The 25,325-nt window shown below is 44.0% G+C and overlaps 1 protein-coding gene and 1 long non-coding RNA gene across 6 annotated transcripts; both read left to right on the top strand.

Moving 5' to 3' along the window:
- Positions 1-3,510: 3,510 nt before the first annotated feature.
- On the top strand, positions 3,511-4,937 carry lncRNA:CR44885 (long non-coding RNA:CR44885). The gene is made up of 3 exons (NR_123962.1): positions 3,511-3,625; positions 4,372-4,461; positions 4,524-4,937. It is a non-coding gene; the product is annotated as a long non-coding RNA:CR44885 (long non-coding RNA).
- A 3,181-nt stretch (positions 4,938-8,118) lies between these two features.
- On the top strand, positions 8,119-25,202 carry zld (zelda). Of its 5 annotated transcripts, none has more exons than NM_001258840.3 (3): positions 8,119-8,813; positions 9,159-13,431; positions 22,160-25,202. In NM_001258840.3, exons 2-3 carry the CDS (start codon positions 9,381-9,383, stop codon positions 22,228-22,230), a joined length of 4,122 nt encoding a protein of 1,373 aa, NP_001245769.1. In that variant the 5' UTR covers positions 8,119-8,813; positions 9,159-9,380; the 3' UTR covers positions 22,231-25,202. The 5 variants fall into 5 exon arrangements, with proteins under 5 accessions (NP_001245769.1, NP_001245768.1, NP_728304.1 ...); NM_001258839.2 differs by lacking the exon at positions 22,160-25,202 and adding an exon at positions 14,730-15,680; NM_167685.3 differs by lacking the exon at positions 22,160-25,202 and having other exon boundaries at positions 9,159-15,680.
- The last annotated feature ends 123 nt before the right edge of the window (positions 25,203-25,325 follow it).

Below are 25,325 nucleotides of genomic sequence, written 5' to 3'. Positions count from 1 at the left end.
CGCAATTTCCGCTTTCGTCTCGATTGATCATCTGCCCCTTGCCTCATTTGACTACTAACTTATTTTCATGCCTAAAATAGAATATTATACATTTTTTAAATATTATATTTAAGATGCTTAAGGTGTCATAATGCAGTTGGAAGTTCTTTGTAAAAGACATTCAAGATTTCAATATTCTTTGGCCAAATGAATCCTTACTGAGCATTTTCCAGGAGCGCTTAGTTTTGAAAAATGTTTTTTCCCTTCGAACATCCAAATACAGAATTTGTTATTCATTTAAGTTATTAGAAAGGAGCTTTTAGTGCTGGAGAATTAATCTGTTTCGCAAAACTCATATGATTTAACGTATTGAATTCAAAAATATATTGTAAGTAAATAAGTAGACTTTAGCTAAATTGCCACAGAGATACATATGTACATATGGGATTCCAAATTCCCATACTTGCTGTTTAGTTTTAATGAGTAATCACTCATTAATCCGCATTAGTTGTAAGCTTTTGATCCTAGTTGAAAGTCGACCCATTCTTAATATCTGAAGTATATCCTTTGTATTGGCTTGCGTGTGTGTGCGTGTTCAGTTTAAATTGTGTTTGTTGTCCCGTCCGAGTTTACATTCGAAATTAATTTATTTGGGCTCGAAGACTAACGCACACACAATCGCAATCAAAAGCACACAGACACACACTCATGCACAAACACAGCAGCAGCAGCCACAGAAATTTGCAAGTGAAAGTGTCGGCCGTTTGGTCCAAGTAACCACCCCCCCACCCCCCATCCCACCCACTTCGCACGATTTTCTCCCAGTGTCCGCGCATTTTGGTTGGCTGCCATGTGAACTTGACGCCTGCCAAACACCCAGCACCCATGCCACCCACACACACACACACACACCCCCCACCTAACCCATGTATTTCGGACGAGTGTGCGTGTGTAGTTGCCATGCGGTTAAAAAGGTATCTCGAAGATACTAAATACTTTATGCATGAATGTGCCAAATAGATTTACGAGAGTACAAGGAGCAGCAGGAGCAGCAGTCCTGCGAGTGTCCTGCGTGTGTCGGTGGTGGATTGTCCGACCATGCGTCGATATTAAATTTAAATTGGCGCTCGGATATTTTAGAGCGTTGGTAGTGGCGGGCGGGGGGGAATGGGGATTATTTGGTTCGCGGGGGGATGGTCATGTGGGCGAAAATGCGGAGACGGTCATGCCGCACGGTGGGGAAATACAGTTAAATTTCGGGAGTCCATGTGAAATTAAATGTATCAAGCTGCACTGAAAGAAATAGGTATGACCAAAATAAATGTCTATCCAGTATTACTATTATTTGATACTTTTTATAGTAATATTTCATTTCATTGTACATTAGTAGTGACAACCATTTTAATTTAGGTCAATCCAAAAATATATAAAATTCGCGGCCTTGCAGCTGTATCTTTTCAAATAATAAATAAAATAAAATAACAAAATAAAGTATTTGTAGTTCATTGAGCATTATTTTTAAATTGTTTTAAATGGAATTTAGCCATTTACAATGTACTTTACAAGCGAATATCTAGTATACATTAAAATCCTGGCCAAAAAGTGTTGCCTACCTAAGAGGGCTCTTCAGATTGCTAACGATAAGTATTTGCAAACAGCTCATATGGTCATGCAAAAATCATGTTTAATATTTTCAACTTTTTTGGCGCCACATTAACATTAAAACTCCACTCGAGATGAAATTATACTACGAGTAGATATCATAATATATTCCTTGCAATGTATGTACATATGTACATATGTGTGTGTCTGCGTTTGTGTGTGTGTATGCTTTTCATTATGTGGAAGCCTTAAATATTAATAACAGTTGCGATTTTAAATGATTAAAACTCGGCGCATGTGTGAGTAAGCCTGCTCCTGCGTTTGTGTTTGTGTGTGTGCGTGTGTGTGCGGAACAGAAGGTACAGTTGGCCACAGGAAATGCCAGCCAAGCTGTGACCCTTCCACATCCACATCCATTTCCCACCTTCCCACCATCCCCAACATTTTACCCACACTTTTCCCCCCCATAAAGCCAACTGCCCACGCCAATGGAGCTGCGTTTACCCAATTTCCGGTGTCACTTTGCCTTGTCGCACTATGTGGCAACTCTACGACTTTGTGACATTAATTAATAAATGAAAAAAGGTAGTTAAGATAAGAACAAAAAGCTATAATAAAAGATATATATACATATATTCCCACTTTCAATACAATCATCCGTTAGATTCAAATAGTATAATTCGTATACTCTTACTTTTAGTAGTAAAAATTGTAAGTTAACATTACACAGAAATAAATGTCTCGTAAAACAACCAATTCATTAAATTGAACCAAAATTTGGATCTACAAATAAGCATTTTACAGTGCTACACAACTGAAATGTACGTTTTGAGTAAGAGCGCCTTTTTGTAATAGTACAATCAGCATAACCCTCTAATTATCGGTATGCCGCACTAGAAGATTTATTTGTGTTTTCAATACATTGTGGATAAAATTAGATTAAGATTATCCCCTTTCACACCCTGTACGTAAATCACTGTTACCCTTTCTCTATATTTGTATAATCTAGTTTGATAATAATGAAATGGACACAGGGCACACTACTGTTACTTCGCATAGTTTTTCTGCGAGTGTAGCCTCTGCCTCAGCCGACGGCTCTGCCGCCGCGATGTTTTCTTCTCTGCTCATTTCGCTGTTCGTGTTCCATTGCCATTTTACTGCACTTCCCATTCGTATGCGTTAGTATGCGTGTGTGTGAGCTGCATTGTTTGCATTTCAAATTGAATTCCTTTACATTTTCAACTCCTTTTCGTGTCGCTCTCCCTCTCTCTCCCTTTCTCTTCCTTTGCCACTGCTTAAAAATATGCGATGGCATTTGGTTGTTGGTGCGTTCTGCATCTGCTGTTTTTTCTCTCATTGTTGTTTGGCTGTTGTTATTGTTTTTGTTGGCCAGCAAGCATTTTTCAATTATGATCGAGCAGTATTTGTCGCTCGTTTTGTTGTTTTGGTTTGGCTTAGTTGCCCATTGTGTTTTTCCATCGGCGTTCGTATCTGTATCTGTATGTGAATTTGTGTACTTAGTTTTTGTGATGGTTTTCTCGCATTTCACCCTGTTTTAAGAGGCTCTACGATCATTATTTTGCTTGCCGGCTGTTCGGCTCTTCCGTTTCTTCTTCTCCCATCGATCTTCTCTTTCTTCCCACCACCCATTCCCATCCCAATCCATCTATCACTATCACTCTCTTCTTCGCGTTTCTGCTGCTTCGTCTTCTTCTTCTTTTGGCGCGAGTAATTGAAATCGTAACTGGCAAAAATAAAAATCTTTGAGATATGCAAATGAGAACTGAAACTCAAGGCGCTGATGAGGAAGAAGCAGAGCACGATGAAGAGAGCGCTGTGAAAGATGATGAAGAAGAAGAAGAAGTGTTGGGCAAACAAGCGGAGATTGGGAAGAGAAAACGAAAGAAAACGCCAGGGACGAAAGAGAGTAAGATATAGATATTGTGCAAACGAAAACAGCCGACAAGCAAACAAGGCAACAAACGCAGCAACAACAACAGAAAGAAAAACAACAACAATGGCCCACCACAGCGATCCGCACAAAGTATTAATAATAATATGAATAATAGTAATAATAATGATCATATCTGGATGTATAGATGTACATAAATTGGTAAAGATGCGCCGATCAAAATCAACATATGTACATACTTTTTCCATTGGCAGATACAAGATTAAAAGATTGTATTTAATTTGCTTACAAGTTACATATTGTATATAAAAATGTGTTATGATATACTCATGTACCGGGTACAAAAATCGTATTACTTGAAAATATCTTTAAAATCAACCCTATAAAGTCGACAATATTCAACGCGAATGTTTTTATAGGATCGTATGTACATACATATGTACATATGCATGTATGTACATATACTTATGTACGTACATACATATGTACACAGGTATGTGGTACAATCCTTGAGTTTTTTACTATTAATTGGATTTTTTTTTCAAGAATCTACATACATATACATACTTTTAGAAAGTTTAGAAGGTTTATTTTCACAGTTTTATAGAGGAGATCTATAAAACTAAGATACCCACTTTTAGAGTATAGAAAGAAAAGTGAGCAATTTCTGCTGTGTAATTCATAATTACCGTGTGAAGAGTAAATACTAGATAATAGCATGCGTTTACATAGAAATCTACACAAGTACATATGCAAGTATATAAACAAATAAGTCTTCATGTACATACATATGTCAACAAATTTGAAAGTTGTGGTAAAATCCTCTCTATTTGATTTTAAACATACACTTACATTTAATTGATCAACTTTGCTTGCAGGATTCAATAATGAAACAGTGATGGCATAAACAAAGCTAATGTTTTATTTTAATTTAATTCAAAAACATATTGTTACTGCACACGACAGTGGTGAGTTACAGCATTGAAATCCTGCATACACGTCGCTAGATTGCATTATTGAGAATTCAAAGTTACAGGTGTAAGTTGCCCATCGTCCCGCGCAATTAAGAGAAAAGAGGGAAAAAAGTGACGGCGCTGGGACGGACATCTGTACCTGCTCAATTAAAAAGTCATTAACTGCGGCACACAAGTTGCACGCAGAGGAACCAAAAACCCGACCCGAGCGATAGAAGGACTGTGATTGACACCAGCACGCAAGATCCACCCTCCCTTCTCCGGCCGTCTGTCTATCTGTCCGTTCGTCTGTCCGTTCGTCTGTCCATTCGTCCGTCCGTATAAATCTGCCGATATAGCAGAGACATATCGATGCACGCACCTTGCAATTACCCGGTTGGATATCGAGGATCGAGATCCGAGTATGGAGGCATGTGGCGCAGAGACTCTGCGTAGAATTGCTCAAGTGGCAGGGATGGCAAATCCTATTCCGCAGGTGGTAGGTCAAAATTCAGGTACTCTACGCTCTTTTCTAACGTTATTTCAACGTGATGAGGCACCAGACTAAGAAAATACTATGAGCATTATTATTTTTAATTAATTAAGTTGGTAATGTAATCGTCACTGTGATACGACGTAATATGCTACAAAATATAACGATAATTGTGAAACATGATTGAAGACGATCTCTCACTATATTTCTCATTTCAAAGGATTAAACTTCAATGTATAGAAAAATATCTAACCCACTCCAAGGTTATGTGACAAGTGTCGCTTTCTGGTACTTCGTGGTTATTACATCCGATTACAGGGTATAATTAATTGCTACCATGTATCTGTATCTGCAGACCTGGAGGGGCAGATGACCTGCCTGGAAGTTCTGCAACTTTTGCCACTGCAGGTCAACTGTTGCGTGCCCATAAATGCGCCATAAAATGGGCTAATCCCATTGCAGTCGACTGCATCAGCTGCAACAGTTGCATCAGCTTTTGCAGCAATGCTCTCCCCTCCAGCCATTTTGCCACCTGCCACCGCAGGCAACATATGCTAACAATTTCTACATGTCCATAATTCTCTATAACATATGTACATATGTACATAAGTATGAACATATGCATATATAAGTTAATTACCGATTAGGGAATCAATGGAAATTGTGGGGTTTATCTCAATATTAAATTAATGATAATTAAGAAATGGTTAGTAGGCTTTTTTAACTAGGCTTAATACATTTTTTAATCACTAAATAAACTGTGCAATCAAAGAAATACAAAGAAAATGTACAGCAGATCGTCGAATAGTGACGATATACATAAGTGTATGAATGTATACTAAATATACTGAATAAAAATATATTTTTAACCAACAAATTGGTTTCATAGATATCTCCTAACGGAGTTTAACTATCCGTGAGATATGTACATACATATACATATGTGGAATATCAGATCTCGGGATTTGCAGCCGGTTTTCACTGCCAATCACTCAACTCGCCAATCGTTTTCTCCCTCCCTCGCATTGCCCCATCCTCCTCCTCCTCCTCCTTCTTCTTCGCCTTCTTCTCCACACTTCCACCCACATTCGTCGTCCGTCTCGCCCGCGTCTTCGTCTTCGTCGTTTGCTTTATTGTTTTATTGTCAGTTTAGGGATTTGACAATTTGCTTGCTGATTTTTTATGACAATCATGTATGTAAATTTCAGGCCTCTCTGTCGCACTCTTCTCCGCCGCCTCACTCTCGCCTTCTCTCGCTCCCTCCTCCGGCCCTACTCCAATCTAAACTCTTCCTCAAGGCCCCACGCACACAGCCGCACAGTGGAGTTCGTATCTGTGTGGCTGCGATGGAGGTACTCGTATCTGGGCTCCATTAGCCCTCGCCTTTTCTCTTACGAAATTTTTAAATACTTTTGGGCCATTCTCAGCTGAGCTTGATTCCCAGCTCCAGTTGCCCAGCAAAAAAAAAAAAAAAAAATAAAACCTAAAACAACTTGAAACCCCATAGTTACCAACAGATTCAAACCCTTTCTGTCGCTATTTATACCCCTTAATCGTAGATTGGAAAAAGCATACCCATTCGAAAGACGAAAGATCGCCTGCATCTTTGGAATATATATGTACATACATACTTATGCATACTTACTTACATGCTTAGTCTTCTTCTAGTCTTCTATTTAAAAAAGTTTCTCTAGTGAGCTTATGATCTTATGACAGAATCTGATAACAGGGTATCCGTTAGTCCTAGCTTACGATTTTTTCCTTTCTTTTTAAATGTAGATTAGCTTTCGTTGTCTCTCAGCTCTGCACTCCCGTATGCCCAACGCAATAAAAGTTTGGTTTATTAATTTTTTGAACGTTCTCAACTTTTACGAGGCCCGTGACGTCGATAATCGTCGGTTGCCGGTCGCTCAGAAACTAGGCTAGTAGTGCGAATTGGTTTTGGCCCGGTCCAGTGAGTCAACATCTGACTAAGACGCTTCGAGGAGTCTATTAATAAGCCGCCGTTCGTACCAAGGCTAAAAAAAAAAAAACGGGCACAACTGAGCAACCAAGCCTAGAACTGCAACACAGCTTTAAATTAGGCGAGTTGCGATATGGTAATCGGTGGATCACACAAAAGGGCCAACCAATCTTCGCTGTGTTCTTGAAAAATCCACATTATCGCCACTTAAGCTAAATTTTGCTATTACAATAGAGTACATAAACATTTATTTATATGGTAAGTTCTTCATAGCGTAGATGACTTCTACGAACTGCCAGAGTTTTAAGCTAGAGATCGGAATAAACATTTCGAAATCCAACCATCCTAAAGAAAACAATTTCATATAAAATTTTTAGTGCCTAGGGCGGCTTAAATATATGCAGTTCGCTGTATATATCCAGAAACGCAAATACAGCGAAATAATTTCATAAATAAACAGTGGAAAATCATTTTAACACGATCAAAGCTATTGATTTGCTGCTAGAAAGGCAATGCAGAAGTTGTGTATTATTACAAATACACTTTACAATTGCGATCCATCCAAATTCTACGGATTGTTAAGTGCAAAACCGGTTATCAATGACCTTACTTAAATTACTTTTTTATAACCGTTCAGCAATTTTCTGTGGAAAATTGTGATGGCTTGCAAAAAAGGATTCAAATTTGTGTGCATTATAAAACGTATGTATATATGTGTGCATTATAAAACATATGTATATATGTATATTAAACATCAGTTTTCACTAATAATGCCATTCAAGGCATAAAAATATAAGCATTCAAATTGCGACTAATCGTTTATGTACATGTCTTCGAGAGGATTTATTAGTTCGATCTAAACAGATTGCAAAACTTAGGTCTCAACTAATGCTAATTATGCATGGGATACTTTATCTTGATTCCGAGCTAACTTGTGGTACTCTCAATGCAAAGGGTATTGCAAAGTAAAGGCAGCGCAAAGCAAAGGCAAAACCAAAAGCAAAGCAAAATCAAATGCAGCGGCGTTGACGGCAGCCGTGCGCGACAGAGACAGCACGCACATAACCGAAACGCCGCCGCGCAGTGTATATAGCGCACACACACACACAGCCACGCATGTGCGTCGACTGCGACGCCGCAGCCACAGTCGCAGCCGGCGTCGCTGCCGGCAGAACGGGTAGAACGAATGTGCCGCATGCACGGCGGTGTATTTGTCGGTCATTTGTATTTGGAACGCCGTAGCAGACAGAAGGACACGGGTGAAAAAGCGACGAAGCGTGCGAACGGAGTGGAGCGGCTACTTTTAGCGCCCTTTTTTGTTTCATTTTCCCCACTCACAAAACGCAACATTTTTGGCAACAACTTTTCGGCAAACCAATTGAAAAACAAACTAAACGAACTAATCGCGGCTCGGGAATCAACAACAAATTTAATTCCGATGCAATACTTGTGTTCGTAAACAATTTTTTTCTGTTCGATCCGATCCCCGATAAACGATAAACGCGAATTCCAGTGATCTTTTGGAAAAGGGCGAAGCGAAAAGCGAACCCAAACCGAAAAACTCTAAATCACCGGTAAAAAAAAAAGTGGCGAGAGAGAGCAAGAAAGAGAGAGAGAGAGAGATAGGGAGAGTGTGATCACATCGCATCGCCATTCTCGCTTCCCTCGCAATTCGCAAAAACAAAATTCGAAATTCAAAATTGACCAGCATTCGTTGCGGTTCCGATATTGGTTTCTTCAGTTCAGTTCAGTTCAGTTTCGTATTATTTATCGAGTCTGCTGTTGTGTGTCTTTCGTTTCGCCGAAGAGGAGCGGTGAAAGAGAAGAAGGAGGAGGAGCGGAGCAGAAGAAGAAGGAGCGAAGCAGAAGTCCAAGTCCAACGAAGAAGTGCCCAAAGCGAGGCGCAGATAAGTAAGAAAAGCAAAAGAGAACGGAAAAGGGATCTTCATCGAGGATCCTTCATGTATATATTTTTTTCGAGTGTGTGTGTTAGTGTGCGTCGTGAGCGTCCATGTGTGCTCTCCACAAACAATTGCAGTTGACATTACGTTCGCAAGTAAAAGCTATTGTATTTCCACCATACAAATCAAATTACAAAAGTGCCTGCAATTTCGCATCGAAGTGAAATGGACACCAAGAACCGTTAGACACCAAAAGCTTTGAAAACACAGTGTGCATGTGTTTGTTTTTTTTCCGTTTGCAACTCAAGTAACTTCAAACTAATAATGGCTTAAACAATAATTGGCTTATTTTCAGTACAAATACAAAGCACAAAAAAACAAAAAATCACAAAAAAATAAAACGAAACGAGAGCATATAACATAAAAACCCAAAACAAAAACGATCGGCTCAGCAGAGCCAACGAAAAGCAAGCAGCGTAGCAGCAGGAGCAGAGGATGCACCACTGATCCCGGAGAGCTCGAGACATGAGAAGCGAAACACCGAGCAGCCACCAAGCATCGACTTATGTAGCGGTCCATGACGAGCATTAAGACCGAGATGCCGCCCCTGCACGCGGCAGAGGCGCTCGCCTCCAGCAGTGCTACAGACAGTGGTGGGGGAGGAGCAGGAGGAGGAGGAGGAGGAGGTGGAGGAGGATCGGGCGGACCAGGAGCGGGAGGAACGGGAGGCGTAGGCAGTGCGCCCGCCACACCCAATGCCACAATTAGCGCCGCCGCCGACTCCAGTGATAATCAACCCGGCACGCCGCAGCCCACGCAACAGCAGCAATCGACGCAGCAACAGTTGCAGCAGCCACAATCGCAACAGCAGCAGCAGCAGGCCATGGGTGGAGGAGATCCCCAGCAGCAGCAACAGCAGCAGCAGGTAACGGGTATCACCCACCAGCCGTACGCCACCCACCACATGTACTCCGCATCTGGCGGACAGCAGCAACAACAGCAGCAGATCTACGGCGGACTCTACGGCGGGGACATGCAGCAGCAGCAGGGTTACGCCAGCAGCTACATCAACAGCTACGAGCAGTTCTACCAGCAGCAACAGCAGCAGCAGCAGGGCACTGATTACGCCTTTGGCACCGTGGGCGTTGACTATGGCAAGAGCGCCGGTGTTCGCTATCATCCCTACCTGCAGACGCCAACCTCCGGACTGGGAGGCATTCCAACGGCCAGCTCGGCACAGGAGGAGGCGGGCAGTGCGCCCAGCGCGGTCAGCACCACCACAGCGGTGGCCATGAGTCCGCGTGTGGTTAGCAGCAGCAGTCCAACGTCGACGTCCTCGCACCTGCAGCTGGGCAGCTCCAGTGGCCAGACACCAGGCTCACCAGGCGGAGCCGCCGGAAGTGCCGGATGCAAGTTGCAGTGCAAGAAGTGCGGCATCCTCACCACCAACGAGTCGGAGCTACAGGAGCACATCGCCAACGTGCACGGAGAGTCGCCGTACGGCAGCAGCGGTTACGCCAGTTCACCGTACATCAAGGAGGAGATGCCCACACCACAGCCACCCGGCGTTGGATCCGCAACGGCCAATCCCGGCGAATTACTCGACCTAGATTCCCAGAAGATGGTCTATCACCAGCAGCTGCTCCAGCAGCAACAACAGCAACACGACGTGGTCGCTGGACTGCCGCTGGGCGCTCTGCCGGATCCGCTGCACTCGATGCAATCTATGCAGCAGCGCGCACTCCACAGCTGGGAGCAGCAGCCACAGCAGACGGTGGCCTCCGTGGAGGGCCTGCCACCCTACATGCAGCAGGGATTGGGCGTGGGGCTGGGAGTCGGTGTGGACAAGTCGCCCTACTACTCACCAAAGCAGTCACCCTATCATCAGTCAACCGGCGTTGGCGGAGCCACGCTGATCAAGCAGGAGTACGGCGGCCACGGACTGATCAAGTCCGAGTATCCCGATTCGCAGCATTACGTGGACAAGTCCTTCGATCCCACAGCTGGCGGAGCTGGTGGCGCGGAACTGTGCGCCAGCGTGGCCACCAGTCCGGCGGAGTTCCCCAGCACCACTACGGGCGGACCAGGGCAGGAGGGAGCGGCGGGTGCGGCGCCAGGAGGTGGATACCGCGGTTTCGAGCCACCCAGCTCGAGCTCCGTGCTGCCGGCCAACAGCCTGACGGCCAAGGCGGCCACCTGGAAGTCGAACGAGGCGCGCCGTCCGAAAACGTACAACTGCACGGCCTGCAACAAGTGGTTCACCAGCTCGGGCCATCTTAAGCGCCACTACAATACGACGCTGCACAAGAATGCGGTTAAGTCGAGCGGCCAGCCGGATCCAGCCACCCTGCCCATCTCGGCGCACCACCATCCCGCCCGCGACCCGGTGACGAAGCCCAGTCGCAGGGGCAATGCCGCAGCCGCTGCGGCCGCCGCTGCAGCTGCCGCCTCGGCCAGCGGTCAGGGTCAGCAGCAACAGCCGCCGATACCGCCGCCGCCGGCCAATGTGCCACCCCCGGAGCCGCCTAGAAGTCCGCCCGATTATGGCGGAGGAGGCGGCTTGGGCGTGGGAGCGATGGGCGGCGCTGCCATGTCCCAGTACTCGGCCTCACCCTCGCCCACACAGCAGCAGCAGCACCACCTCAACCACCATCAGCAGCAGGCCAACGGCTATGCTAATGGCACCGCCAACGGCTATGGCTACATGCAGCAACAAGTGCAATCCACGACAAACGCTTCACCACAGCACGCTTCCAACAACAACAGCAACAACCAGCAGCAGCAGCAACAACAGCAGCAGCACCATCAGCAGCAGATGCCGCAGCACCACAACTCCGTTTTGAACGGTCACCCAAACGGGCTAGCAGGTCCCTCCGCCCCACACAACAACAACACCACCCAAATGCCGTCCTCCCAAATGAGGGGCCTGCTGAACGAAACAACAACCACGCCGCCACCAACAACAACAACCCGAGCACCACAAATCACAACAACAGCAACAACAACAACAACGGCGGCCACCACGGTAGCTATAAAGAGCGAGCAAATGGAGGACAGCAACCACACTCACACCCACACACACACGCATCCCAATCACAGTCACAGCCAGGACAGGAGCCACAGCAGCAGCAGCAGCAGCTCAATGGCCACGGAGGAGGCGGAGGAGCAGGAGCTGCGGGATCAGGAGCAGGCGGACGATCACCTGCATCAGCATCAACAGGCGTCGCAGCAGTATCTGCTGTCGGCGCGTCATTACCACAGCAGCACGCCCAACACGCTCAGCAGCAGCAACACCAATCCCAGCACGCCCAGCAGCAACTCGCCCCATACTATCTACCGGCAGGAGCAGCAGGGAACGGATTTCTCGCGCACCACCCCGCCGCCGCAGCCGCTGCCGCCTATGGGAATGCTGCCGCCTATGGCAATGGACTACAACATGCTGGCTTTGGATATGCCCATGCCCATGCCCACGCTCATGCACAGCAATATGCTGCAGTGCAGCAGCACCAGCACCACGCCGCTAGCTACTACCATCACCACCAGTATGCCGGACACTATGCAGCCGCCGCAGCAGCAGCTGGTGCACCACTACCAGGCGGTGCTCCACCCGCTCCATCAGCAGCTGGGGGAGCAGCACCAGCGCCAGGAGGCGGATCATCATCAGCAGCAGCGGGAGCTTCACCAACTGGATCAGCAGCAGCAGCAGCAGCAGGCGTTAATCCTGGCGGACAGTTTGCCGCACAGCAGCAGTTCGCCCACCAGCAGCTCCCCACCGCCCACCATGCCCATGCCGCTCACCACCATCACAGCGCCGCAGCTGCTGCCGCTGCAGCCGCCGCCGCCGCACATCACCAGCACCATGCCCATGCCGCCCACCATGCACATGCCCATCATGCCGCCGCCGCCGCAATGCTACCAGCAGCTGCAGCCGCTGGACCCCACAATGAGCTATCACACTATTATTGGTAGTGGCCCGGAGGCGCATACCGGAACGGCCGGCGGTGGCTATAGCAATCAGATCACCACCAGCGATGGCCAGATCCTGCAGCTGATGCCAACATCCCTGTTCGCGCCATATGCACCGCTCTCGCCGTACTCGGTGGCCGCCCAGCGATCGCCGCAGGAGGGCGATCTGCCGCCGGTTCACACACTCACGACGGCCCTGCATGCCCATCAGCAGGGCGGGCAGCAGGAGGCGCAGACGCCAACGCTGACTGTGCTCTCCACGCCCTACTCGCCCACAGTGAGCAGCTCGCGGGCGACTCCCGCACTGGAGATGGATATGGCCACGCTGATGCAGCACCATCAGGACTATGAGATGGAGCAGTACCAGATGCAGCACCAGCAGTTGGATCAGATGCAGCAGCACCAGCAGCAACTGGACCACCAGCAGCAGCAACAGATCCTGGCGGATCAGACCCAGACGATGGCCCAACAGCCGCTGGCCAAGAAGCGGCGTGGCGGCAACGCAACACCATCGACGACGAAGCGACGGCGGAACAGCAGCGTCGGATCGACGTCGCCGCACTCGACCACCCTGCCATCGGGACGGATCAAGTGTCTGGAGTGCGACAAGGAGTTCACCAAGAACTGCTACCTCACGCAGCACAACAAGAGCTTCCACTCCGGTGAGTACCCATTTCGCTGCCAGAAGTGCGGCAAGCGCTTTCAGAGCGAGGATGTCTACACCACGCACCTGGGTCGCCACCGCACCCAGGACAAGCCGCATAAGTGCGAGCTGTGCCCCAAGCAGTTCCATCACAAGACGGATCTGCGCCGACACGTGGAGGCCATCCATACGGGGCTGAAGCAGCACATGTGCGACATCTGTGAGAAGGGCTTCTGTCGCAAGGATCATCTGCGCAAGCACCTCGAGACGCACAATCGGCCGCGGGTGGTGGGCAAGAAGTCCGCCGCGGCAGCAGCCGCCGCCGCAGCAGCAGCAGCAGTCACTGCCACGGCGGGATTGGGAGGTGCACCAGCCGCCGGTTCCATTAAGGCGGCATTTGCCCGCTCGCTAACGGTGACGGCTGTGAGCAGTGAGCCAGGCGCAGGAGTTGCAATACCCTCAGCTCCTGCCACTGCCACATGTGCTCCTGTATCTGTATCAGCGTCAGCTCTTGTCCAGGCCGTCAATCCCAGTCTGACTTCCGGCCTCAGTCTGAAGCGGCACATCGACGATGTGGCCGTTGACGATGACAGCCTGTTGGAGGAGGACGAGGATGAGATGGAGATGGAGATGGAGATGGATATGTTGGAGGAGGAAGATGAGGAGGAGGAGGAGCTGGGCGATCACCACATGATAATCAAGAGCGAGTACGTGCAGGAGGAGTTTCAGATGATCGAGAAGAGCATAGAGCTCTACTGAATGAGTGGGCAGGCCACTGGGTTCTGGGTTTTGAAATGCTCCTAGGCTTTGAGCTTGTCTGGGGGATCTGGGGAACGGAGGATCAGCGGTTTAGCGGTTTAGCGGATCACGGGATTATCGGCGGGCAACTGAGCGCGGCTTGGGCTGCGGGCGCAGCTGGAGCGGCTCTGCAGTTGAGTGTCCTGTTCGGGTCAGCTTGGGGTTGTTCCGATTCAGTTTTAACGAGTTTCGCCCGTGCTCGTTAAGAAAAACACACTTTGTTGCTTGGCAGGCAATAATTCGCTGTTTTTGCCGTTTCCCTTGTTAAATTTATTTGTTTTTTTTTTTGTATTTTTTTTTTTATTGTATTCTCTGGGGGGGGATAAACACAAAAGTACTTAGAATTGATCGCAAAGCCGCAGCATTTCAATAACTTAGACAGCAGGCCGGCCACTCCTTGTCTCGTATCATCATATCATCCATCGTATCATTGTAAGATCGCAACGAAATGCCGAACTGCCAATGTGCCACCCACCGCGCCACAATCCCAATTAATCCATTCATTCCTGTAATTTGTAGTGAGTTTGCCATATGTATGTGTGAAACGATTGAAAGACAGCCAGAATTCCTAATTGTTGTAGCAGCAAATTATTTAATTTTATTTGTATGTTAAAATTGTATTATTATTATTTGTACTATTTGCGCATAACGCTCCTTATTTGTAAGGCCTTATGATTACGTGTAAACCTAAACCATCAAGTATACCTCAGCAAACAGCAGTCCACGAAACGCTTTAAATCAGGGCGCATATGATTATACATATATAGAGATATATAGATATTTATACATATTCCATTTTACATGTGTAAACACTAGTTTTAGCACATTTTTTTTTGCTGTATTTTAATTTGTAACCTGTTTTAACTATTATTTGATTATTGATTATGTTTTGTAATCGGGAGGAACGAACAACACACGAATGCCATATACACGATATGTAAACTAAAAATCAGCAACTATATGCCAATTGATATATATATATATACATATATATATATATATATATACTATATCTAGTTACTAGACCAACGCATTGCATCACGCATATAATATATATGTTAGCCTTAAAAACGCCAAATTGTCTGTCATAGCAAAAGGAAGCAAAAGCAAAAGCAAAAGCAAAAGCAAAAGCAAAAGCAGAAGCAGAAGCAAATGCAAATGGAAAAACCAAGCAAGAAAATGCGAAATCAGGGATATTATTATGTTTCTAAGCCACAAACGCACGCACCTGTTCGCGTATTATTATACCTACATATATATGTATTTATTACGTTTAGTTGCCCCTAACTTATGTTCCACCAATAATAAAACCAATTGTAATTATTTAACATTTTCATTTGATACCCATTTCTAGACTCCCAGCATCTTGTTTGTAATTATTATTATTTACCTTATTTGTTAACCAATTCGATGCTTATCCTCCTTGGCACGCCCACAATTTTTTTTCAATCACAAATATAAAACAAAACCAAAAAAAAGTGAAAATTACGCAATTTATGTTTTTCTTTCATTTGATTTCATTTGGACTGCATAATATTATCATTCAGTTGCATATGTTTGTATGTACATATGTATGTGTGTGTGTTTTTTTTTTTCAGTTTGGCATAGCATGGATGTAACAACCATTATCTGGGATTCTTCAGTTTTGCTGACCATGTTGTTGTTTTTTTTTCTTTCGCCTGAAATTGCCGACCAACCGTTGGCCATAAAATGTTCAACAAATGCGCGCGTGTGTGTGTGTGTGTGTGTGTGTGTGGCTTCTCTCTTTCGTTTTTCTTAATTATTTTTGTAGAAATTCATTGTTGTTCCTGTTGTTCTTCGCAGCTAGTTCCAAAGAAATTACGTGCGTGTCTTTAATATTTATTTTTCGACGCCGCCTCTTCTCTACACAACCCCCCCCCCCTCCCTCCCTACGCTATTCAGTTTCTGATTCAGTTGTTGAGAATCCGCATCCGAGAATTCGTAGTTCGGCCGAGATATGTACAAGGCTGTTCGCTGTTCAAGTGTGGCTCAATTTTTGCGAAGAAAGAGGCACAGCAGAAGCGCCGATTGGCGGGCAAGAAGAGACATGTGTAGATACAAAGATACGCGTCGCTTGTGTGTGGCAACCGGCTGGCCTGTTGCTCCGCTGTCGCTGCAGGATCCTCGGCACAAAGGATCCTTCGCCATCCTTACCCTGGGGCAGTGGCAACGCAGGCGATCTGGGTTTTCGCAGCGTGAAAACATTGCGCCAACACATGTTCGAGTATCTTTGTATCTCTTGCCCTGCACACCCGGGGAGCGTAGAAAAAAGTACGAGATATGCTCGTCGTATAAGATCGGCAAACACGATGGCCCAATAGACCCAGATACAATTTATGTACATATGTATGTATGCGTAAGTATGTGCACGCACATACGCAGGCAATTTTGGCAAACAGCATGGCAATTTCAATCTGGGTTGCATAGCAACCACATAGGATTTTCAATGCCTTTTCCTCGAACTATGTCATTGTTGCAAAGTTGCAAAAAAAAAACCAAACTATTATTGTAGGATTCACCTAATACGGAATGATCTATAAAAGAACTCAAATCATAAGTTTACAACCGACACACTTACTCTATTCAAATGGTTGTTAATTAGTCATTTTAAGTACTTCGATAGTATCTCTCAGGATCAGTTGGCAGCTTTATAAGATTATATTCAATGAATTAGCTTGATTATCTGAATAGAAAAGTCTTGCTGCTCAATACCTATCTATGTGGGCTCTTGGCAACTGTGGCTCTAAGTTTGCCATTCGCATTGTTTTCGGGCGGGTTTTAGGCATTTTCAAAGATTTTTTGGGGGGGTGCGCTTGCGCGACACTCGAAGCAAAAGCAAAAGCAATAGCAATAGCAATAGCAATTGAAAGAAGGCAAAAGCAAAATCAAAGGCAGCAGCAGCAACAACAACAACAGCAACACCAGTTGCGGCAGCAGCAACAATTGTGGCTATGCCATTATAACGCTGCCCTCCGCCTCCTCCACCGTCGCCAACTCCTCGTCTTTGGCTGCTTGGTCTTCTTGCGGCGTTTGGCGCGCATCGGTGTGCGTGTGCGGTGTCCGTGTATCGTGGGATCTGTGTATCTGTGTCCCGCCGCATGTGTATCTGCATCTGTGTTTGTATCTTCTACTCGATTTTCGGTGCCCGTGCGTTTCTTGGTTTCTTGGTTTTTGTTTGTTGAACATAAAAACTGGTTTCCTGTACATATGCTCATCCAGCAACAAACCATCTGTAATTTTAATTTTTCGGCAAGATGTTGCGCTCAGTTGCTGCCTCCTCCTCTTTCGCCGTTTCTATCTTCTCGCTCTCCTCCTGGTTTTCGTATTCGTATTCGTATTCGTTTTCGTTTTCTTGTGTTTTTCGGCAGAGATTTTGATCGGGTATCCAGGTAGAAATTGTCTACCTTCGTGTCCGTTTGTCCCGGTGTGTGCGTGTGTATCTTGTAGATACATTCGTACCCTCGAAAGACAGTAGATCGCACCGTCTCGCTCGCACACGCCAGTGTAATCCTTGAAATGTGCGCTCGTTCTCCCCCCCCCCTCCCCTCTCCCTCTCATATCCCTCCATACCTTTTGTGCTGTTCTTCCCTTGGCCTCTGCGTCTGTTTCCACCGATTCTTCGGCTATACGGTACGGCTATATATGTATATGTATGCATGTGTATGTACAGCGTTAGCACTTACCATGATTCATAGTTATACACACACAGATCGGGCGAAGGAAAGAATCTTCCTTTGAAAAAAAATAAATATGTACATATATATATATATATATATATGTATCTATATATGTATGTACACATGTCTGTATATTGAAAACTTCTCGCACAATACACAATAGGTTCGCCTTGACAGGCTTTTGTGTCTTTGTTTTGTAGAAGGAAGCAGCACGAAGGCACTATACTATTGAAAAGTGAGGCAACCGCAACCGAAAATTCTGCTATATGATCGATGTGCAAATTTCGCATTCAACTTATTCTGCTTGTGGTTCTTCTTCTTCTTCTTCTTCGGCTGCGAAGACCCGTCTTGCAGAGCCACAGCCCCTTCTTCCCACGCGATTGCCGAAACATGTGTGATATGCTCTCACTTCCTTCGCTATTTCCTCTGTGTGCCGACTGTGTGTTTACATTTCTGGCCGGGATTGGATGTGAGTTCCCCCGCGCCGGGATAACTGTTCTTTTGTATTTGCTGTTCCCAGGGTCACCCCGGCATCTCCATCTTTTGGCCGAATTCCCCAATTCCTGAGCGTTGTCCGTCTAGAAATCAGTAGTTGTGCGCCCAAGAGTTTACAATTCTCAGTGGGCAAATAAGTCAGGATAAAGATACTACTATATATTATCATATGATTTATAAACATTTGTTCAAAGTATATACATATTTGCAATCATTCATTCATCCTCTGCCCTCATTTTACTAGCACTTTTGGCATTGACAACCAAAGAATTGTGTTAATGTTGGTAAAAAAAGAATAAAAAAGTACCAGCCTACATAATCCCAAAATAATCAAAATGGTCTTGCCTAATTTCACGTCCTCAGTTGGATGAAAAGGTTAACTGGTGGAAATGTCAGGAAGCTACGGCTCAGCTGACATCTAACACAGGAACTCAATCAAATTAGCTCTGGGAAAAATGGAAATTACCCCACTGCCCATCCCCGTTAAGCAACCCCCCCTCACCCCTCCCACACCTTTCTGGGATGCGAAATGTTGTTCTTCTTTCCGGGGAAATGTGAAACTTTTCATTGTTTTTTATTTTTGAAAGGTTTCGATAGGTTTTCCCTCCATTTGACTTTGGCTTAGACCGAGAAATTTCCTTTTTAATTACCAAACATTTGACAGCATCCTAAAATACTTATTGTGTTCCACATATAAATGTATGTATGTATGTATGTATGTATATTGTGTGTGTATGTATACTCATCAAAGGCTCTACACATAGCGTCTTGGCTGTTGTTGTTAACCATTTCTTGCTTTCATTTCGGGCATGTGTGTGTGTGTGTGTGTGTGAGCACTAGAGGAAACCAACCCCCGAGCTACGGTCTTAGATATTTGATTTCCAAAATTCAATGACAAACGGCAAGAAGAACAACAGGAACTCGAAGGCCAAGAGATGCGAGCGGACCAAGATGACAGGATAGCATGGCCGCCGCATCATCATCGGCATCATTATGATTATCGTCTCCGTTCGACTCGAACTCGGCTTGGCTAAACATTGTTTCGAGCATCTGCCATGTCCGGCCAAGAATGCGAGCGTCGGTCTAGAACCTTAATTACGCCGCTTGGAAAATGGCCAGATATAGATACAGATACCAAAACAGATACAGATACAGATACAGATACAGTCGCAAGATTCTAAGTATCTAGGCTTAGTTCGTTTCAGGATCGCAAAACAGGATAGATAGATTGTACGCTTTGAAAAATGGTATAGTTACACTAATCGCCTGTAAAAATGCATTTGAAACAATAAATTTTGAAGGCAATTGTCTGGCTGGAAATGAGTAAAAGTTCCAGAGATAGTATATGATACCCATATCTATACGATAGAAAAGTTGTTTGAATAAATAGAAGAATAATTTTTATATTTTTGCGCTGAAACTAAGCTACGATACTTCTGGGAATCTAAAACTCCTTCTCCAAATTGCAACGCATATTTGTGAGTATGCTTTTGGGCTTATCTGCTCATCTAACTGACTAATTTGTATTCATTCTGCTGGTAGCTTGCCTTAATTACTGATTATGAATAGTGTTGGTCTTTTATTGATTAACACTCTTGTGTTTATTTTTATGCTATGAGGATTGGTCTAAAAATAGAGTAGCTCAATTGTTACCATTTCCTGGCTATTCCTTGCTATTCGTCCTGCTTGATCCTCTCAGAATATGGCTCATATATCCCTGCTCTATCAGCCCAAGTCGATTGGCCGCTAACTAACTGTATATTGAAAATGCCCGGTGGGAATTCAAAACAAAAGACTTAGGCAACGAACTTGCTAACGAACTCCGCATCCTCGGCAAAAAAGTATGCGCTAAGCGATGGGGCGCGGGGCGCGGGGCAAGGTGTCGAGCTGTGGGGCACTTCAAAATCTGAAATGATAAATGGAGAGCAGGGGCGGGTCTGGATGGGCGGGGCAGTGGTGCTGTGCTGCCGCATGGCAAAAAATGAGAGAAAAAAAAAAGGGAAAACTAAAGATAAAAATACAAATAAAAAAAAGGGAAGCATCGTCAAATGGCGCACAGCTGCGACTTCAAGCGAAAATCAACAACGTCGTGTTTTTTTTTTTTGACCGTCCAAAAAATTGTTGCTACATTTCGAAGCTTCACTTCATGTGTGTGTCCTAATTCCAATTCAGACGAAATTTTGTCTCACAATCAGTTAGAAACAAAAAACCAAAAAAAAAACAAAAACAACGACGACAGCAAGAAGTAAAGTAAAACAAAATAAATCTTTTTGAGCCGCGAAACGAACCAGCAGCGACTGAGTTTCTGAGTTTTTGAGTTTCAACCAAAAAAAAAAACAACAACAAAACTTAACTATGGCCAAAACATTTTTTTTTTTTGTGTTGGTCTTTTCGCTTTTATTTTTATAAATTTTTTTGTTGTTTTCTTTTTTTGTGCCTTGTTGCTGTCGGCGCTTTATCCGATTTTGTGTTGTTGCTGCTGTTCTCCCCTCCCCACCGCCGGTACTTTTTTATGACGAGTTTCCGCTAATTGCTGATGCGCTGCAGATTAAGTAAAGCCCGGCGATCCGGCAACAAAAATCCAAAATCCTAAATCCAGCCAGCCAAGATAAATGACTGGAATGGCATAGAGATAGGCGGCGTGGGAGGTGGGGGGTGGTGTGGTACCTCTTGGTCGCATTATTTGTGTTGCATGACGCTAGCTCCCAAACTCCGAAAGTTACACGGATCGCTGTGGCGGGAGTGGGGCAAATTGAAGAACTATATTAGCTTTAATTAAGTAGAAAACGATTAGTGTTGCGATACCAGCGTTCTCACTAGAGCTCAGACCGAACAAAAACGGTACTTAAGTTAACAAAGCTAGAATTTATCAAAAAGCTGATAGCGAATACATATATGCTTATTTCTTTGGCCACCTAAAATGCATTATTCTTTTGTCTTCATTTCAAATTGATTCTAAATAGTTTTAATCACCATTTGTTTTTTTTTCGAGTTTTTATAATTTGTGATTTGCCAGCGATTTCTCGCTGTGTATAATCTAAGCCTTGGTGTGACGCATGCATACACACATCAAAATGTAAGAAGAAGACAGCCGAGCTGAAATTAAAAAAAAAAAAAAAACAAAAAAGGAAAAAATAAAGGCGTTCCCCCTTGTTGTTGTCGTTCTTGTGGATTGTGGGCCACAGAAGAGAAACAACAAAGCGAGCGATGGAGGAGAAGAAGAAGCAGAATCATACGAATTATAGGAATTACGCCGAAACCGAATCGGTGACGAAGGAGGGGCGCGGAGGGGTGGCAACGGAATAGGGTGGGAATAGGGAGGGGAAACGGGGAAAAGAGCAACATCTTAGATATCAGATTATAGAGCGCTGGCCTCTATGGCTAATCACATTCGGGGTGGGGAGGGGGTGCGAGCGAGACCGCTGTGGGATCGTGTGTGCATATAAGCATAATGAGTTAAAATTGGATTAGAGATTTATTGAATTTGAGTTCGATGTGATTCCTTTATATGAAGCCTTACACCGAAGCCCCGATCCCAGATCTCATTCGATACAGAAGAGATACAGATACAAGTACCGAACTCGAAACAGATGTTTCAAAACTCGCAGATACAGATACAGATACAGATACAGTTGCGTACTTGTCATTGACTAATTAGCCAACTTTCGGCTTTCTGTTTGGCCTTTTCGCCCCCCCGCGACACTGGCATTAATCTCGCACTAATGAAACAATCCCCTCGCTTTCGATTCGTTGCAGCATCCAGGAGGCAGAACAAATCGAATCCATCTATGTACCCAGCGAACGCCCAGAGACGGATCAAAATTTAAGCGAATTGAATTATTTCGGACAACCCGCGAACTCGGCGCTTTGGCAAGGACACCAAGGAAGGATGGAAGGATACCCATAAATTTGAGCGCTGTATGATGGACTAACCACATGCACTCCAACCAAACCAAGCAATCCAAATAACCAATCCCTTTCGATCATCATCTTCATCTGCACAAAGGATTCCAGGATCTATAGATCTAAATGAACGTTTTTTGTTTTGTTTGTTTGTTTTTTGTATTCTTAGTGCAATCAACTAGTTTCGTGTCGAAAGAAAGACGAACCCAAGAACCCCACATGAACGAAATCGAATCTCCTTAGCGTAAATTTAGCATATGTAACTCTTTGTGTATCTAAGGATCTAAGTAAGCCAGCCAAATAGCTGTACCAATCCGGGCATTATCGTGCGTACTTTTAGCCCACTTACCCACTTACGCTCCTAGCCACAAATCCACATACAAATGCAATTGCAACCGTTAAGCTGTACATACATAGGCGCCAGAAAGGTTCAAGGACTAAAACTTAGATGGGCAGGATTGAGAAGATGCAGCTGAAGAACATTGTCTCCTATATATCAACATTGTGCATATCATTTATTGGGCAAACGACAAATAAAAACAATAATTAAACTTAAATAGCAAAAGGTTAAAAGCAGGAGGGGCAATACTTTTAGTTGAAATTGATTTGAGTTGAATTGAATTGAATTGAAATGAAATGAATTTGCTCGCCTTGCGAAACGCATTTCATCCGTCAGTTGAGAGTGTTTACTGTGCAATATAAAACTAACACATGTATTCTATTGTGTTTTTTTTTTTTTTTTTGTTTTTTTTTTGTATCGAAATGTTAAGGACGAAACCTAGCGATAGCAAAGAACCACAAAGGATTACCTCGGCAGAACCGCTCAGAAAGTAATAGAAATCTACCTCGTTAGCAATAAAACAATGATCGATTGAAGAACGAATCAGATCGGCAGGAATATTTTAGTTTTAGTTATAGTTTTAGTTTGAGATGGCGAACGAATCGAAGAAAATGTCAACTAATTATACGTAAAACTAAAACAAATAACTTTAAATGTAATTGTTTATATGCTATTTATACACACACCTATACAATATGTATATCCTATACGAAGGATACTTTTAGGCTTAATGACATTCGATTGCCGCCCTGCCACGCCCCCTGCGCCACCCATCCCCCCCCCCCGCCCTCGAGTTGCGCGGCATTGTCATCAGTTTAAATTTGAATCTTTACAGTTTGGCCAGCTACCGTGAATTTGTTGCTCATATGACAAAACGCAACGAACACGCCCCCGGGGGGCGGTGGCGCAAGGTGGGCGGGCGGCGACCACACCCACATCCATACCCTGCCCCAACCATCTCAACAACGAAATTCCCATTGAGAACTAGGATGGCAGCGTGAACAAGTGATTTCGATGGTCCTGCAAGCAATTATAATTATGATACAGCAATTGCAGTTTTTCCGATCGATTTACATATATAGATTACATACATATGTATATGCGACTAAAGATGAAAAAGATTAATCAGAATACGGTAGATTTAAAGAGTATCCTTGCAGGGCTATTACATTTTTCGGAACACCGAATCTATTTAATTCCTCCCCCTTTGTTTGTGTTTGCAACTATGCGCAAACTATAGTTCTATTTTATATTCTTTTTTTTTTTCTTGATGCAGAACACCTAAGCAATACTTGATGCAGGCAAAAAATCACTTTGGTTCTGATTATGACGACCCTTTCGGTCTGAGCCAAATGCAATTTCTTCAAGGAAAAAACCAGAAGCGAGAGAAAGTAAACATATTTAAATTATGTAGCAACTACATGTTAAATTTTAGCAATTAATTATTAAACAAAAGGGAGCACAAAACCCAAATGAAAGCAACCTACAAATTATACACACACACACACATACGAATATGATGATCGGATATATGTATATTTAAAGGATCAAAGAACATTTTAAGCAGCACCAAGTGAAATGAAACGAAAAAACACGAAAACACTGAAATCGCCATGAAGTTTATAGGAAAAGTTGAACAATCGCCAAATGCATGATACGAGTATATGTATGTATATGTAAATATGGGTGCTTCTTTTACAAACCGACCAGGAAATGAATATGCCATCCCAAATCTATTCTATTTCATTCACATTTCGGCGAAAACTCAATCAATATGTTTAAAGTTATAAGTGGACAATGAATTCCTTTCGGTTTGTAAGAGAATTTCCCACATGTGTGTGTCGTAGTAATGCCAAAAATAAAAAAAAAAGAAAGAAAGGAAAAAACACTTTAATTATATTCAATAATTCGACAAGGAACCGTGTACCTCTATCGCTCCACCAAAAAACAAAAAAAGCACACAGATAATGGTTTAAAAATATCGAAATCATTGTCCATTGTATACAATGATATTTCGTGTATGTTGTGTGTGCGTGCATTGGTATTTGTACATTTTTACACACTTATAGCCACTTCAAAAAAAAAACAAAACAAAACAAAACAAAACCGAACAAGAAACAAGTAACCTCAAGAGAACCCATCTCGTATCAGGAATTTTAACAAAGATTTTATATAATAAAAGTTAGGAAAACTCAGTGTTAAAAAGTCAGTCTAAAAAAGTCATGAATATATATATATGTATGTGTGTTCTCTAATAAGCACATCTCAATGTACCCAAAATGAATTTATGCACGAGAAACGCCAGCAGTGAACCAAATTGTCACCCGTTACGTATCTCTAAAAATACACCTGTACATACATTTATGTGTACATCCATGTAAAAGACGGGTCGCCACCCCCAACGCCTCACCACCCCCCCCCCCCCCTCACATTGAAGGAAAACCCGAAATTGTCAAGCCAAAAAAAAAAAGAAGGGAAAGAAAGCAAAGTAATGCAAAACTGACACACGACAGACGAAAAATGATTTTTTTTGAACCGAAATAAAGAATGTAAACTACAGCCTTCTCGTTTTACTGGGATTTTGTAATTATAGGCATGTCCTTGAAAAATACCAATACGTTATTCTCGAAGAAAAATCATCACAGAAAATTGGGAAAATAATGCAAATAATGCAAATAA

This window comes from Drosophila melanogaster, chromosome X (assembly GCF_000001215.4).
Source record: "Drosophila melanogaster chromosome X".
Taxonomy (NCBI): domain Eukaryota; kingdom Metazoa; phylum Arthropoda; class Insecta; order Diptera; family Drosophilidae; genus Drosophila; species Drosophila melanogaster.
This window is presented reverse-complemented; position numbering and strand designations above follow the sequence as displayed.

Excerpts from the sequence above, each read along its gene's own strand:
- zld (NM_167685.3), top strand. The coding sequence starts at position 9,381 with ATGACGAGCATTAAGACCGAGATGCCGCCCCTGCACGCGGCAGAGGCG.